Source organism: Canis lupus, chromosome 31 (genome assembly GCF_003254725.2).
Source record: "Canis lupus dingo isolate Sandy chromosome 31, ASM325472v2, whole genome shotgun sequence".
In the NCBI taxonomy this organism is placed as follows: Eukaryota; Metazoa; Chordata; class Mammalia; order Carnivora; family Canidae; genus Canis; species Canis lupus.
In genome coordinates this window covers 27,009,626-27,026,713 of record NC_064273.1, presented here as the reverse complement: position 1 = coordinate 27,026,713, position 17,088 = coordinate 27,009,626, and the positions used below count along the sequence as shown (strand labels likewise).

Here is a 17,088-nt window from a genome sequence, read left to right as displayed (position 1 = left end):
AACAGCCTCTCCTTTTCTGTGACAAAAAGGCCCATGACTCAGACTTGCAGATGGGAGGCTACCAGGGACTGTGATTTCAGAGACAAACAAAAACACAGTAGTTTTATATTTTCAAAACACCACATCCATCATAAATATTTGTAGTTATCCACCTGTGGTCCCAAAAAGCCTTACTAGTCTAGCCACAAATAAAGGTATTTTGCATTTTCTTCTTGGCATGAGCCCCCACCAGCTTGATTGGGTCTTTGCACTTCTCTTCATCCCCAGGTGTCTTTAGTTATTTCTGGGCATATCTCTGCTACTGCCCATCATGAGGTTGTTACTAACTAAGATGGTTGGGAAGACTGTAAGTGGAGCAGGTTTGAGGGAAGATATCAGTGGTTTCATTTTGGATATAGTTCAGTTTATTATATCCCTCAGTTATGTAAGACAAAAGTAATAATGGGCCTTCCTTTTCAACATCTATCCAATTACCATAGACAGAATTGAACTGAACTGTAAAGATCACTTTCCAAGGGCATTTGCATGGCTCAGTTAAGCATCTGACTCTTGATTTCATCTGAGGTTATGATGTCAAGGTCATGAGATCAAGCCCCGTGTGGGTCTCCATGCTGGGCGTGGAGTCTACTTAAGATTCTCTTTCTCTCTCCTGCTTCTCCCCACCCCTCTGTCTCTCAAAAAAAAAAAAGTTTTTTCCAGTCCTAGCAAGCACTTTTGATCACCAGCCCCATAGCCTAGATTTCTTTTCAGAGTCTGCACCCCATCCCATGACTGGAGGAAATCCTGATTATCTAAACCATCGAGGGTCACCCCATTCTGTATGACAGTGATGAGTTTAGGGATAAGCCTGACACCTACCCAGTGCTGGTCAGTGAGACATGAGGGGCATGCATTTGGAGGCTTCTGGGAAATGTTCCTTTTCTTTAAAAAAGATATGCAAAATGGGGTGCCTGGGTGGCTCAGTCGGTGAAGCATCTGCTTTCAGCTCAGATCATGATCCCAGGGTCCTAGGATTGGACAGGCCCCACATGTGGATCTCTGCTCAGAGGGGAATCTGCTTCTCCTTTTGCCCCTTCCTCCGATTATCTTCTCTCTCGAGCACGTACTCTCTTTCAAATAAGTAAATAAAATCTTTTTTTTTTTTTAATGATATGTAAAATTAATTGGTCACCATCTTCTGGATGTCCTGGGGCAACCACCTTGCAAATGTGACAAGAGCTAAACTGAGCAAAACAAGCTGAAGATGGTACAGCTGAAAGATGGCAACTTCTAACCTGTTGCTTAACTGGCTGGAACTGCCCATCTCCAGAACTCCTCTTTAAGATCATGCACCACTTCATCAGTGAAGCCACTTCTAGATGAGTTTTCCTCACTTGTTAAGGCATCACAACTGTACAACATACAAAAGGAAGGTCATCCTAAGGAAGAAAATACAGCAAGTTCCAGGCAGTAGATAGAGTCCCAATATGTTACTGGAAAGGTCCAGCAGGACGATTTCCAATGCAAGGACCTGACTTGCTCATGAACTTCCATAGAAACTGCCTGGGTGGTCATAGATCTATACTTTTCTTTTGCCAGTGAGGGCAGGAGTTCCCACATGAGGGTATCTACACCCGTGGTTCTAGTGAATGAAGCCTGCTGTTGACTCCAGGTTCCCCCCTCATGTCCAGAACTTTTCCTCAGCACCCAGAGTAGAGTCTGTGAATTGTTCTCATGCTCCTTATTCCATGCAGTACTCACAAGCACTTGTTAGAAGGCCAGGATGCTATCATAATTCCCACTTTATAAGTTGAAGATTAAGACTCAGGAAGGTGGTCATAGCCTAGAAAGGCTAAAACCCAAACTTGAACCCAGATACTCTGAATTCTAGGCCAGCACTCTTCAAAGTACCATGGGATTTGTTTTAAAGCCTAAAATAACATCACTGTCCTTGCTTGATTATTCTAATTTTGCATATTAAATATGATTAAAGGAACTAAATATAACATGCCCATGAGTCTTGATTCAAACAAAACACATATTGAGTACCTAAGGTCTATAGGATATGTTATTGGTTTTACTAAACTGTTACCAAAAATAACAGTAATCTTTTTTTTTTTAGATTATATTTTTAATTAATCTCCATACCCAACGTGGGGCTTGAACCCACAACCCTGAGATCAAGAGTTGCATGTTCCACTGACTGACCCAGCCAGGCATCCCCCCTCCAAATAGCAATAATTAATCTTCCTTCATTCATATGCCACTTTATCAGGACTCTTTTCCCCTCTTACAGTTTTCATACAACATGTGCTTTCTGTTAAGCTTTCACATTAATTCTAGAAGCAACCTTTTTATTACTCTTGACAGTGAACACAGATTTAAATTTATAGCAGTTCTGTTGCTCATGCGTTAACTGTACATCCAGTGTCCTTCCAACCTGTTCATGTGTGTTCTTTCTCTCAAATAAATAAACCTTGTTTAAAAAATCCCTTCTTAAAAAAAAGCTTGCGTTTATTTTCATTCCCACCCTCAGTGTTTGTTTCCCTGCAGCCTCACCAGACTTTTGTAGGACCAGTCTCTCTATCCTCCAGTCTGAGAGCTTAAAATAAAATCTCATTTTTCATTTCCATTTCTTTAATTATCTTTGTTAATGAGCACACCTTCATGTGTTGTCTCCGAAAGTCCGTAAATTGCTAGGGGCCTATTATTCCCCTTTTAACTGCTGGTCCATTTCTTATTTACTCTATTTCAGACACTTTACGTGCTTTTTTTTTTTAGATCACTATCTTTTTTTTTTTTTTTTTTGTTCTGTCATTTGAATGAAACTTGATCTTTTACGTAAACCTAAGGCAAGAGATTGTGGGAAACTATGTTTCTACAGTGAAGGGGAATTAGCTTCTTGGTGTTGAAATTATTTGATGCAGCTGTGAGGTGGGTATGGAAAACACCTAATAAAATTATGAATCTGTGCTGGGTGCAGTTTCTGCACACACACACACACACACACACACACACAGAGTGTAAACAGACCAGAAATGAGGTGCATTTGAAAGTATGTCAGTGAGTGGGACTTTCTATGAATCTGTAAGAAGGCAAAAATCCCTCTTTCTTTAGATGAGAAGGCTTCAGCTGGGTTATCAAACTGGTGGTAGTCCAACAGACTACCTGTCCATCCTGATTTTCTCTTGTAACCGAGTCATTTAGTTCATAATTAAGAAAAGTGAGGAGAGCAACTCCTGGGCATATACCCAAAAGAATTGAAAGGGTATGAACAGCTGTCTGTATACCCATGTTTATAGCAGTCTGATTTACAGTAGCTGAAAGATGGAATCAAACCAAGTCTCCATGGACAGTTGAATGGGTAAGCACAACGTGGTGTAGAAATACAGTGGAATATTATTCAGCCTTAAAAAGGAAGAAAGGAAATTCTTACACTTGCTATTACATGTATGAACCATAAATTACCTTTCATTATGCAGAGGATATAAGACAGACACAAAAGGACAAATACTGTATGATTCCACTTATATGAGGGAGCTAGAGCAGTCAGGGCCATAGACAAAGAAAGTAGAATAGTGGGTGCCAGGAGCTGGGGATGGGAAATAGGGAGGTTTTGTTAAATGGGTACAGAGTTTCAGTTTTGCAAGATGAAAAAAAAGATCTGGAGGTGGATGGAGGTGATGGTTACACTAGTATGAATGTACCTGGTACCACTGACCTATGTACTTAAAAATGGTTCAGGTAGGGCAGCCCCGGTAGCGCAACGGTTTAGCGCCGCCTGCAGCCCAGGGCGTGATCCTGGAGACCCTGGATTGAGTCCCACGTCGGGCTCTCTGCATGGAGCCTGCTTCTCCCTCTGCCTGTGTCTCTGCCTCTGTGTGTGTGTCTCTATGAATAAATAAATAAAATCTTAAAAAAAAAAAAAGGTTCAGGTAGAGGGGCACCTGGGTGGCTCAGTCGGTTAAGCATCTGCCTTCAGCTCAGGTCATGATCTCAGGGTGCTGGGATGGAGCCCTGCATCTGGCTCCCTGCTCATCAGGGAGCCTGCTTCTCCCTCTCCCTCTGCTCCTCCCCACTGCTCGTGCTCTCTCTCTCTGTCTCTCTCAAATAAATAAGTAAAACATTTGTAAAAAATTAAAAAAAAAAACAACAGTAATCGTTATGTATATTTTACCACAGTTAAAAATTAGGTAAGTGAGTAAAGGACCAGTGAAGAGGGGTGATTTTTGCCCTGTTTCACACCAGATAATTTCACACACAAGGGCATACCCAGGACCGTGGCCCTGTGACCAGTGTACACTCGCTCCTTTCACACTGGGCCACATCTCCAACCTACTGGCTATAAGAAGTCTTACTGGAAATCAGAGATGGCTCCTTGTCCAGAAGTGACAGTGCAGAATACTGCTTGGAGTGTTCCAGAAAAATGGGTGACTCACTGGACCCGTGTGTTGTGAGGTCTGTTTCATTTTTGTTGTTGAAGGAAAGCACAAGAGAACATTGTTAGGGTTTGCTTGTTCGTATTAGAGGCATTGGTGGTGGCCTTGCATTGTAGATGATTAAGGAAGGAGGGACTCATACTTCCCAGCTTAAAGCTCTTTAGTTTCCAATTTGAGTAGTGAGAAGGGGGATTTTTTAAAAAGATTTTATTTATTTATTCATGAGAGATACAGAGAGAGGCAGAGACACAGGCATAGGGAAAACCAGGCTCTTCTAGGGAGCCCGATGTGGGACTTGATCCTGGGACTCCAGAACCATGTCCTGAGCCAAAGGCAGATGCTCACCCGCTGAGCCACCCAGGCATCCCAAGGGAGATGTTTTTGCCCTGGTTCTAACCTCAGGCCCTCATCAGCCCACCCCTTCCTAGCTCTTCACCTCCAAGGAGGAAGGGTGGCTAATTCCCGTAATTTACTTATCATGTTTATTTTTCACTCTGCCCTCCCATGTTAGAATGTAAGCTCTCATGAATGCAGAGTTTTGTCTGTTTTATTGGCTGGTGTATTCCAAATGTCTGGATCAGTGTCTGGCAATCAATAAGCATTTGACAATGAATGACTTCTATGTCTACTCCAAACAGCAAGTTGGATATGAGAACTCAGGGCCTCCCATGGGGCCTGGGGACTTGTCCTCATTCCTGCCCCTTTGTCCAACAAGCCAAGACCCTCTGGTCCAAAGATCTCAGATAGGACTGAGGAGGAAGGAGAGCTGGCTAGGAGGCGTTAAGCCCAAACCTCACCTACCAATCTTGGGGGAGGGAGCTGGAGATGGGGTTGGGTGACGAGCAAGGGGCAGACTCTTACCTGTGTACTTTCTAGGGCCATTTGACTTGGCCATGATCATGTACTGTGTGAGCTTTTCCAAAATTAGTATAGTTTTTAAAAATGCTGAACTATTGAAAATACTCCCAAGCAAATCTTTATAAGATACAAGATTCACCTTTGGTTGGGACTTAAAAACAAGGCAGTCAGCCTAAAATTGGGGTGCTTATGCTAAATCCCACATCACAAAACCAAGACTTAACTGAATTACAGTCTTGGTGCTCCCAGAAATGGAATCTTAAACCAGTCAGTCAGGAATCGTGCTAGTTAGGTATCCCCCTGACAGACCCCTTGCCATCCCCTACAGGATAGTAACCTTGAAGCAACCAGCCTGTTTTTTTTTTTGTTTTTTGTTTTTTTTTGCCTCATATAATTTCCTTCTTCCTGCTGCCTTCTGACTATAAGAGTCTTTCATTTTGTGAAGCATCTCAGGACTCTTGTCTGCTAGATTAGATGCTGCTGTCTGATTCCAGTCGATTTTTGCTCAAAGTCTAAAAATGCTTAATGTGCCTCAGTTTACTTTTCACAAGACTGAGAGGTAAATTTTTCAGTTCTCAGAGAGTTTTTTCCTCAAGAATTAAAAACAACCGAAAGCCATCTCATACGGGTGTCTTTCTTCAACTTCGACTTTGCCTGTCTTGTTCATCATCAAATCTCTCTAGTGCCAGTATAGCGCTGCCACAGAGGAAACCCTTAATAAATATTTGATGGGGCAGCCCGGGTGACCCAGTGGTTTAGTGCCACCTTCGGCCCAGGGTGTGATCCTGGGGACCCGGGATCGAGTCCTGCATTGCACTCCCTGCATGGAGCCTGCTTCTCCCTCTGCCTGTCTCTCTCTCTTTCTCTCTCTCTCTCTCTCTCTCTCTGTGTGTCTCTCATGAATAAATAAATAAAATCTTTAAAATAAATGAATAAATATTTGATGAATAAATTAGTTGGTATCAAAAGAAAATCCAAGCTGCTTATATTCCTCAATTCTGCATTTTGCTAAGGAAAGGATATTTGTGTCAAGTGTGCTACTGTGATTATGTATATATTTGGTCTTCCATGTCTGGCCCAAAGCCCCCCCTTGAATTCCCTAAGTGATAAGAACATTAATGAAATGACTGCTGGAAGCACCTAAGAATGGGAACTGGTTGCCCTGAGAACCAGCCATGTGATGAGACGGTTAGAACTGGATGGAAGTCCCTGACCTACACTAGGGAGAAGGACTGGAGATTGGATCAATCACCAGTGGCCAGTGGTTTAATCATTCAAGCCTATCCAATAGGTCTCCGTAAAAACCTAAAAGGACTGGTCTAGAGAGCTTGTGGGTTGGTGAACACGTGAAGATTTAGGGAGATTGGCGCCCCTAGAGAGGGCATGGAAGCTCCACGCCCTTTCCCCAAGCCTGGCCCTGTGCATCTCTTCCACTTGGCTGTTCCTGAGTTATAATAAACCAGAAATCTAGTAAGTAATGTGTTCCTCTTAAGTTCTGTGAGCCGCCCTAACAAATTAATCAAGGCCAAGGAAGGGGTACTTGGAACCTCCAGTCTATAGCTGGTGGGTCAGAAGCCCAGGTGACAAACTAATAGGAAGTCCTATTTCAGTCATGTCATATTCATACTGAGGGAGCTGACCACGAAACGATCATGAAATGATCACTGAGATGGATCAGGTCTCTGGGATCAATCCACAGACTGCCACATTTGGAAGACTGTAACAGACCCCTATCCAGGAATATCAGCTGAAGCTCCAAACCAAGAATAGCAGTGACATGTTACAAGACCCTAACATTCTTTCTCTTTCTTTCTTTCTTTCTTTCTTTCTTTCTTTCTTTCTTTCTTTCTTTCTTTCTTTCTTTCTTTCTTCCTTCCTTCCTTCCTTCCTTCCTTCCTTCCTTCCTTCCTTCCTTCCTTCCTTTTTCTTTCTTTCTTTCTTTCTTTCTTTCTTTCTTTCTTTCTTTCATTTATTTATTTGAGAGAGAAATAGAGAGCATGAGCAGGGGAGAGGAGCAGAGGGGGAGGGAGAAGTAGGCTCCCCGCTGAGCAGGGACACCCTCTCCACTCAGGGCTCTATCATAGAACCCTGAGATCATGACCTGAGCCGAAGGCAGCTGATTAACCCACTGAGTAACCTCAGAGTCTCTCAGGGTCCTTAGGGTCTCCTCCAAGACCCTAACATTCTTTTTTTCTTTTTTTTAAAGATTTTATTTATTTATTTATTCATGAGAGACACACGGAGAGAGGCAGAGACACAGGCAGAGGAAGAAGCAAGCTCTCTCTGTCTCTCATGAATAAATAAATGAAATCTTAAAAAAAAAAGAAAAGAGAATGTTAGGGGAAGTGGGTGGGGGGTTGGGGTGACTGGGTGATGGGCAATGAGGGGGACACTTGGGATGAGCACGAGGTGTTATGCTATATGTTGGCAAATTGAACTCCAATAAAATTTTTTTTTTAAATAATAATAATTGGGGGGAAAAAAAAGCAGGCTCGACATGGGACTGGATCCCGGGTCTCCAGGATCAGGCCCTGGACTGAAGGCGGCACTAAACCGCTGAGCCCCCTGGGCTGCCCTGACCCTAACATTCTTTTTTTTTTTTTTTTTTTTTTAAAGATTTTATTTATTTATGATAGACAGAGAGAGAGAGAGAGAGACAGAGACACAGGCAGAGAACAGGCTCCATGCAGGGAGCCCGACATGGGACTCGATCCCGGGACTCCAGGATCACGCCCTGGGCCAAAGGCAGGCACTAAACTGCTGAGCCAGCCAGGGATCCCCTGACCCTAACATTTTTAAGAGAGAGGTAGGGATCTCTCCTTATAAGTTGCTAAGAGGTGACTGGACCAGTTTTTTTTTTTTTTTTTTTTTAAGATTTTATTTATTTATTCATGAGAGACACAGAGAGAGAGGCAGAGACACAGGCAGAGGGAGAAGCAGGCTCCATGAAGGGAGCCTGATGTGGGACACGATCCCAGGACTCTAGGATTCCACTGTGGGCCAAAGGCAGGCGCTAAACCGCTGAGCCACCCGGGGATCCCCCTGGACCAGTTTTTGACCTGGAACCATGCCCTCCTGTGGGCTTTATAGGAGAAAGGGAGGGATCAGTCAGCCTGATCAGAGTGAGCATTTCTTTGAAGAACATATTGGCTTATAGAAGGGAAGGATGATTTTTTAGTGCTACCCCCCAGACTCAAGGCAAATAATGCCTGGAGTGTGGTGGTTGCTGCCTGCCAAGGACAAAGACCCCCAGGCCAAACTGGAGGAGGTTCAGAGAATGGCTAGTGGGGGACAGGAGTTGTAGGGGTGTTGTGGGGTGAGGAGGAGTTGGGAGATGGAGGAGGACTTTTTTTTTTTTTTAAGATTTTATTTATTTATTCATGAGACACACAGAGAGAGAGAGGCAGAGACACAGGGAGAGGGAGAAGCAGGCTCCCTACAGGAAGCCCAACGTGGGACTCTCAATCCGGGGTCTCCAGGATCACGCCCTGGGCTGAAGGCGGCGCTAAACCGCTGAGCCACCCAGGCTGCCCTGCTTTTCACTTTACTTTCTGTTCTGCTTAATTTTTAAAAAAGATTTTATTAAGTAATCTCTACACCCAACACGGGGCTCAAATTTACAATCCCGAGATCAAGAGTCACAAGCTCCAAGATTGAGCCAGCTGCTTAATTTTTAATTGTTAAAAAGCTGGTTAAATTTATTGCTTGCTAAAAAAAAAAAAATATATATATATATATATATATTGCTTGCTTTGGCAGCACATATACTAAAATTGGAACTATACAGAAAAGGTTAGTATGACTCCTCCACAAGGATGACACGCAAATTCATGGTGTTCCATATTTTTATCAGGATGAACACTGTGTAATGTATAGAATTATTGAATCGTTATACTTGAATAAAAAGTAAAAAGACTGAATAAATGGGAAAGACAGCCCATGTTCCTGGATAGGAAGAATAAATATTATAAAGATACCAATTCTCAAATTATTTTATATTTTAATGTAATTCTAATGAGAATTCCACTGGGGTGTTTTATTGGTTTGTTTTTTTTGTTTTGTTTTGTTTTTTTTTTTTGTTTTTTTGGTGGAATGCTGATAAAGGATTCGAAAGCTTGTTTGGAAGAATAAATTGGTGAGAATGACTTAGCAAATTTGTTTTAAAAGCTGGTTATATTTATATTTAATTTGTTTAAAAGCCACTTTGGCTCCTCTCTTATGAGAGTGACACTTGGAGATGTTAAATCAATGTTTCCCTAGTGTTTTTTTGTTTTGTTTTGTTTTGTTTTTGGCTTTTTAAGTCTTCGTTTTTTTTTTTTTGTTTTTTTTTTTTTTAATTTTCTTATTTATTTGCGGGAAAGAGCAAGCAGGCACAAGCAGGGAGCAGCAGAGGGAGAGGGAGAAACAGACTCCCCACTGAACAGGGAGCCTGACATGGGCTCAATTCCAGGACACCGAGATCATGACCTGAGCAGAAGGCAGGCACAACCAACCAGCTGAGCCACCCAGACACCCCTGTTTTCATTTAATTCTGGTTAAGAGGCACCTGGCTTGATCAGTAGGTAGAGCATACGACTTGATCTTGGAGTCATGAGTTCAAGTCCCACATTGGGTATAGAGATTACTTAAAAAATATAACAACAACAACAATAATAATTCCAGTTAGTTAAAATACAGTGTTATAGTAGTTTCAGGTATGCAGTACAATGAATGCTTCCCCACCTCTCATGTGCATAACACCTGAAGATCTTGTTAATACAGGCTCTGTTTCAGCAAATATGGGGTAGGCCTGATGTAACACATTTCCATCAAGCTCCCAGGTATCTGTCTACTGCTGGCACATGGACCACATTTTGAGTAGCAAAGGTTAAGTAACTTGCCCAAGGCTACCCAGCCAGGACTGAAATTCTGATCATTTTTGTACCTAAATAAAATTGATACTCTTTTTTTTTTTTAAGATTTTATTTATTTATTCATGAGAAATGCAGAGACACAGGCAGAGGGAGAAGCAGAGTCCATGCAGGGACCCCGATGTGGGACTCGATCTCAGGACTCCAGGATCACAACCTGGGCCGAAGGCAGGTGCTAAACTGCTGAGCCACCCAGGGATCCCTGACAAATAAAATAGGTCTACATATTTACCAAAAAAAAAAAAAAAAAAAAGATGGACTCTTGCCTTTTTCTTTCAGTTTATGTTGAACAACCCCTAGAAACCAGAATGTTCTAGATGGTTGCAATGCCACCTGCATTGTCTGTTATGGTGGCTATTTCCATGTTGGTGTGGGGAATGGTTTATTTTAAAACAATTACAAATGATTTTGTTAAATCGCAACCTTCAGTAGAGTTATGTTTCCCCTTAAGCAGTTATGCAACCAGTTATATAATCAGCAGCGTGGCATAGTGCCCTTTGTACTTGCCAGGAGTTTGCTAGAAAAGAGCCCACCAGAGAGTAAAGATGTTCCTTACTCCTTTCCTAACCCTACCCCTGGGGCCACCAAAGGGAACCATGCTTATTCCACTGAACTGTCATCCTTGGCCATCCCAAGGATCTTGGGTGGCAATGAGTCACTCTCTGAAGTCCTGTGTGCCGGGCCATTCATTGCATGGTGCCCTCCTGGCCCCACTGAGTGGGAGTGTTCATTAGACTCCTTTTACAGATAAGGAAAGGGAGGCTCCGGCTCATTATTTTTTGCCTAAGGTTACAAACCCAGGACTCAAAGCTTCATCCTTCTGAGGCCAGAGTCCCTGCTCCTTCTCACTTCACTGTGCAGAAAATCATAGGGGTCCCCATCGGGCAAGTGTTGGAGGAAGCCCTGGAGCCTTTTTGGTGGGTTTCAGTAGAGCAGCCCAAGGCCCTTTTCTGTAATCTGCCTTTCCTCCTCATGGAGAGCACTGTAGCTTTCTTAATTTTTCTGTAAAGGAGATTCATTTCTGTTTCAAACATTTGGAAGTCACATCTCAGCCAGTTCAGTTCACCTTATTTGATTCCACATATTCTGGGGTGAGTCAGGGCTTCTTCATCAAGTCAAGGTTGTTTCTCTTTTCTTTTCCCACAGAAGCTCTTAACATTGCTGACTCATTCTTGTCTTTCAAGCCTTTATTTCAATGTCACCTTTTTTTTTTTTTTAATTTATTTGTTTTAAGTAATCTCTGCACCCAATATGGGGCCTGAACTCACAACCCTGAGATCAAGAGGTACATGCTCTTCTAGCTGAGTCAGCCTTCTTAAAGAGACCATTGCTGACCACCAGAAAACCACCCAAACACTGTTTTACTCCCCTATAAACAGTGGCCACCTGCTAGTATGTATTTGGTTTATTTTTGTCATTTGTGTCTGCCCATCATCACTCCCACCAATGCTTGACATTAATGGGTGCTTGACATTAATGGGTAAATATTTGTTAATCAGTCAGTATGCCTGGGAGGAGGCTTTTGGTTCATTTGTGGGAATGAGACAGGGTAATGGAAGGGGGGCATCGATCACTAATGACAAGGCTTCTCATTATTTCAGTCTTGTGCCCAAAATAAGCACCCATCAAGGCTTTGGCAACCCAAGTGTTGAGTTTGGGTCTCTCCAAGCTTTTGTCTGTGTTAGGAAGAAATAAAATAGTTGCCTCTGGCTGTGGCTTCCTTTCCAAGGAAGGCTGGAAGAGAATGAAAATCCCGAGAACAGCTGGGATGGGTTTGGGGAACTGGACAGAAGTTCTGTCCTCCTTTAGGACACAGAGTTGCGCTTAGAGGAAGCTCTGAGGGAAAGTGAACAAGCCTTTTCTTCTCACTCCCAGCTCCCTGCTTGCCCCTCCTTCTCCTCCTCCCCTCTATTGTAAGGTTTGGCCTCATCTCTATTGAACTTTGTCCTATTTAGAGGTAGAATAATTTTCCAAGTGTCAACAACATTCCCACGGCTAAGATTTAAAAAGTGAATAAAAGAGGTGAATTTACACCTTTTGCACAAATTGCAAGCCAATTTTCATTGTAACAGTACCTCACCAGGAAATGTAATTTGATGAAGAATGAGGTTTGTTAATCTTTTGGATTCCTTTTTTTTCTTTTTGGCTGCCCAAACTGAAAGTGTGCGCCCCCTAAGGGTCTGGCTGCACTCAATCAGAGAGAGATACTGAGGCCAGCTGGACCTGACCCCAGAAACAAGTGGGGTCAAGGAAGCACTTTCCTTCCATCCATGATGAGCAGAGGAAAGTATGGGACGCAAATTCTCAATCACCAGAATCGACTGCTTTTTTTGCAGAGGGCCGTTGTTAAATTCACTTCTGCGCTCCCCTATGCCACTCCTTCCTTCTGCTCTGCTCAGTTTCCATTTTCCAGTCCTGCTACGCAGCCAGGTTGGGATTTCTCCATCAAAGTTGTGCGGCTGCTGAGGCTGAGAGGTGCAGGTACTCCACTTGTTGTAATGGATTACAAGGGAAGGGCGTTATGCAATAAAGATTTAACCTTGCCCAAAGAGAGATCTGGTCTTTTTCCTGAACCCCCAGGGGGTGATCTCTAAACCCTGAGAATGTGCTGCCTGATAAGAGCGATTTTGTTTACTTGGATGTCTTGGGTCATGCCAGATAGTCTAACAATGCGATTTGTAGTGAGGGCTTTGGTCAGGTCGTATCGGCTCAGCCTTGAATAGACCGGAGACCGAGGTCAGCCATGTGGGCAGCCAACCGTGTCCACAAGATCCCAAGAGCCCCAAGAAAAACTCCGCACTCATGGCTTGAGTAAACTTTCCTGGTTGGCAATAGTCCATGCGTATTGTCATGAATTGTTGCTAAGAATCAACACTCTCCACGACTTTACTGGGAGAGGACAGCTGAGGCTTTGTGTATGTATGGAACTCTCCTGGGCCCTACCTGACGCATCTCTTCCCTTGGTTGATTTTAATCTGTATCCTTTCACTGTGATAAATCAGAACAGTAAGTATAATAGGTTTCAGCAAGTGTTGATAGTCCTTCTTGTGAATTCTTGAACTTGGGGAGCTTAGGGTGGGGATCCCTAGACTTGCTCTGGGTGTCAGAAGTGAAGGTAGTCTTGAGAACTGTTCTGTAACTTTACAGGCACTTACTAGGAATCCGAATGTGTGCTCTCTAGTCCTGTATTCTCCACTTGCTGGCTGAATAAGCCACTTCATCTCCTTAAACCTCCTTTTCCTCACCACTCAAGGAGGAGGGTGTTGTCTGTGTGCCCTCTGGAAGAGATTGCTGTGCAGATTGAGATGGAAGCAAAATGTCTGGGCAAGTTGTCCAGTTCTATGCAAATGCACCACTGGCACAAATGTATCGAGTGCCCACTCTCATTCTAGGCAAATTTGATGATGATGATGATGATGATGATGATGATGATGACCGTGAGGACCCCATTCCTGCAATCTGACTAAGCTTATCTGTCTAGACAGGGAGGAAAAAGGGATTGGGGTTGAAAGAATACCTGGAACCTGAGTGGAAGCCATTTCTCTGATAGAATGTCTTAGGAGCCACTTATCGGGTGAAAGAGTGCAAGCTCTGTGCACATCACAAGACACACATTGAAGCCACAGTGCACCGTCACCAAGACAAAAACTCAGAATCTTGACAAACTACTCTGTGGCAAGTGGAGAAGTGGATATTCATACTTGACTGGTGGAAATCCAAAATGGTACATCCCCTGATGAAGGGAACAAAGCAATATCTAACAAAAGTATGTAGTATTTACCTTTGACCTAGAAATATCACTTCTAGGTATTATCCTGAATCACACATCCCCATATATATTTTCTCTATATCTTCCATCCATTCACATTTTTGGCCCATTTGCTCATTAACACTCTCTCCATATATGTACATATTTGTATACGTCCAGATATACATGTGTATATATATATATATGTATATATATATATATATACACACATATATAAAGAGAGACATCTATCTTATGTAGTGACATTTTTGCTGAATCACTGAGACTAATTATATACTCTTTGCACCTAAATAATTCAGAGTATATCTCTTAAGAACAAAGACATTCTCTTGTATAATCTCAGAAAAATCATCAAATTCAAGAAATTAATATAATATTGTTGCTTAATATATTTCTCATAGTCACATTTTGCTGATTGTCCCAATAATATCCTTTATAAACCTTTGTTCTCAGACTTGGCTCCAACCATGGATTAAGCAAGATATTCAATTGTCAAATCTCTTTAATCTCCCATAATCTGGAAGCACTCCTCCGCCTTACTTTGTCGACATGTACATTTTTGAAGAGGACAAATGCCTCATTTTTTAGAGGGCCCCTCAATTGGGGTTTATATGATTGCTTCCTTGAGATTATTCTGGTTCCACATTTTGGTCTGGAGTAACATGATTTCAGTTTGTCCTGTTAGTGTTTGAGTATTGGACACTTGCTGTGGTGGTCAACATTATGTCTGGGATAGTTCTCCACTATAAGAGTATTTTTACTCTGTATAATTAATAACTCACTTGTGGGGAGATACTTAGAGCCTTCGTTAGTATCCTACTCCAAACTGTCTCACCCCAAAGAATATGTTAATGAACTCAGATTTTGTAAAGAAAACGGAGTCTTCCCTGACTTTGGCAAGATCCTAAAAATACACCCATCGGTGCTGTATCGATTTTCAGGGTAAACAAGACAGCTTCAAGCTCAGGAGTCTTTACCTGGTGTCCCCAGGGTATCCTTGGATAGAACTCAGGGGGTCCTAAATTTGGCTGAGAAAGCAATTAGGTTGATATTTTCACCAACCTCTTAGTAAAATTCATTATTCTTTTCAATTATGAATGAGACAACAAAGCATAACAGTACCAATGGCTGTGTCACCCATGGAAATTCCAGATGTTTTATATCACATTACAACTGACACAGAATATTATTTACATTCATCATTCCTTTGATATCCTAAGAGTTATTAGACTCACCACTAGTTATTCATTGTATTGATAAAGAAAGCCCCTATATTACATATCAGATTTTAAATACGTTTTGCTGTTAGGATTTCAACAATATTTCCTTTGTAAATCTGTGTATCTTATTTTCTGCACTTGTCTTAATGTGTTTGGGCTGTTAGAACAAAATACTAAAGGCTGGTAGCTTATAGACAACAGACATTTATTTCTTAGAGTTCTTGGGGCCTGCAAGTCTGAGATCAGGGGATTGGCAAGGTCAGGTTCTGATGAAAGCCATTTTCTGTTGGCTGCATCCCCACATGGTGGAAGGGGCTAGGAGCACTGCCTGGTTGGTCTCTTTTGTAAGAGCACTAATCCCATTCATAGGGGCTCCTCTCTCCTGACCTAAGCCACCTCCCAGAGGCCTTGTTCCTAATTACCATCACACTGGGCGTTAGGAATTCAACATATGAATTTGTGGGGGACACAACCAACCAGACCATAGCAGCACTTAGGAACATTATCCAGAGCAGGAATCCATGGCATGGGAAAGGTTAACAACACTTGCCTCTGTCTTCTCTCCTTTCCAGCTAGTCCTTCTTACTTGTGCAGAATCACCTTTTGGGGTTTGTTTTGTATTGTTTTTTAAAGATTTTATTTATTTATTCATGAGAGACATAGAGAGAGAGGCAGGGACATAGGTAGAGGGACAAGCAGGCTCCATGCAAGGAGCCGGATCTGGGACTCAATCCTGACACTCCAGTATCACGCCCTGGGCTGAAGGCAGGCGCCACACCGCTTAGCCATCCAGGTGTCCCCAGAATCACCTAGCGCCGCCTGCAGCTCTGGGTGTGATCCTGGAGACCCGGGATCGAGTCCCATGTCGGCTCCCTGCATGGAGCCTGCTTCTCTGCATGGAGCCTGCTTCTCTGCATGGAGCCTGCTTCTCCCTCTGCCTGTGTCTCTGCCTCTCTCTCTCTGTCTCTCAGGAATAAATAAATAAAATCTTTAAAAAAAAAAAAAAAAGAATACACCAGCCCTCCGGGTTTTTCTCCATGGAGCCCGACGTGGGACTCGATTCTGGGCCTCCAGGGTCACGCCCTGAGCTTAAGGCTGTGCTAAACCACTGAGCCACCTGATAGTTAAATTTATTTATTTATTTATTTATTTATTTATTTATTTATTTATTTATTTATTTATTTTTCCCGATAGTTAATTTTATGTGTCAGCCTGACTGGGCCCTGGGGTACCCAGACATTTATTCAAACATTATTCTGACTGTATGTAAAGGGTTTTTTTTGTTGTTGGTGGTGGTGGTTTGTTTTGTTTTTTTATGAGAGTGACATTTGAATGGGTAGACTGAGTAAAGGAAGTTGTCCCCTCATTCCCCATATAGGTGAGACTCATGCAATCAACTGAAGACCTGAATAGTTCAAAAAGACTGAATAAGAGGGAACTTTTCCTGCCTGAATCTCTGAGTCAGAACATCCATCCTCTCCTGCCCTCCAACTGTTACGTACATCAACCCTCCTGGTTCTCCAGCTTGCCTGCTTCTCAGCCTCCATCACCACATGAGTGAATTCCTTATTTTATATTATATATATATATATATAAAATATTATATATGTGTATATATATTATATATTATATATGTGTGCATATATATATATATATATATACACACACACACACACACACACACACACACACATATGCACACAGGCAGTGTGCAGCCTATTGATTCTGTTTCTCTGGAGAATCCTAATAGACTTTGCTACCAAGTCATACATATTCCTTTATGTCCCTGTGCAAGCATGAACTTGTTGCATGATGGGCAGGCACATGCTTAAGTTCTCTGTGTTCTGAGGCCCCTCCCTCCAGGCTGGATGAACTTGGTTATGCAACTGCAGCTGTGTTGTGAGAGTTTGTGA

At 42.5% G+C, this 17,088-nt stretch overlaps 1 protein-coding gene and 1 pseudogene across 1 annotated transcript in view; both read left to right on the top strand.

The window, feature by feature from the left end:
* LOC112661659 (uncharacterized) overlaps window positions 1–16,778 on the top strand; it is a 28,346-nt gene extending 11,568 nt beyond the window's left edge. Inside the window, exon 3 of the mRNA XM_035709198.1 lies at window positions 16,554–16,778. Coding sequence (XP_035565091.1) covers window positions 16,554–16,736 — 183 coding nt within the window. The 3' untranslated portion in view covers window positions 16,737–16,778. The remainder of the gene's footprint in view (window positions 1–16,553) is intronic.
* LOC118353062 (U6 spliceosomal RNA) lies at window positions 9,024–9,124 on the top strand (annotated as a pseudogene).
* Window positions 16,779–17,088: the final 310 nt, after the last annotated feature.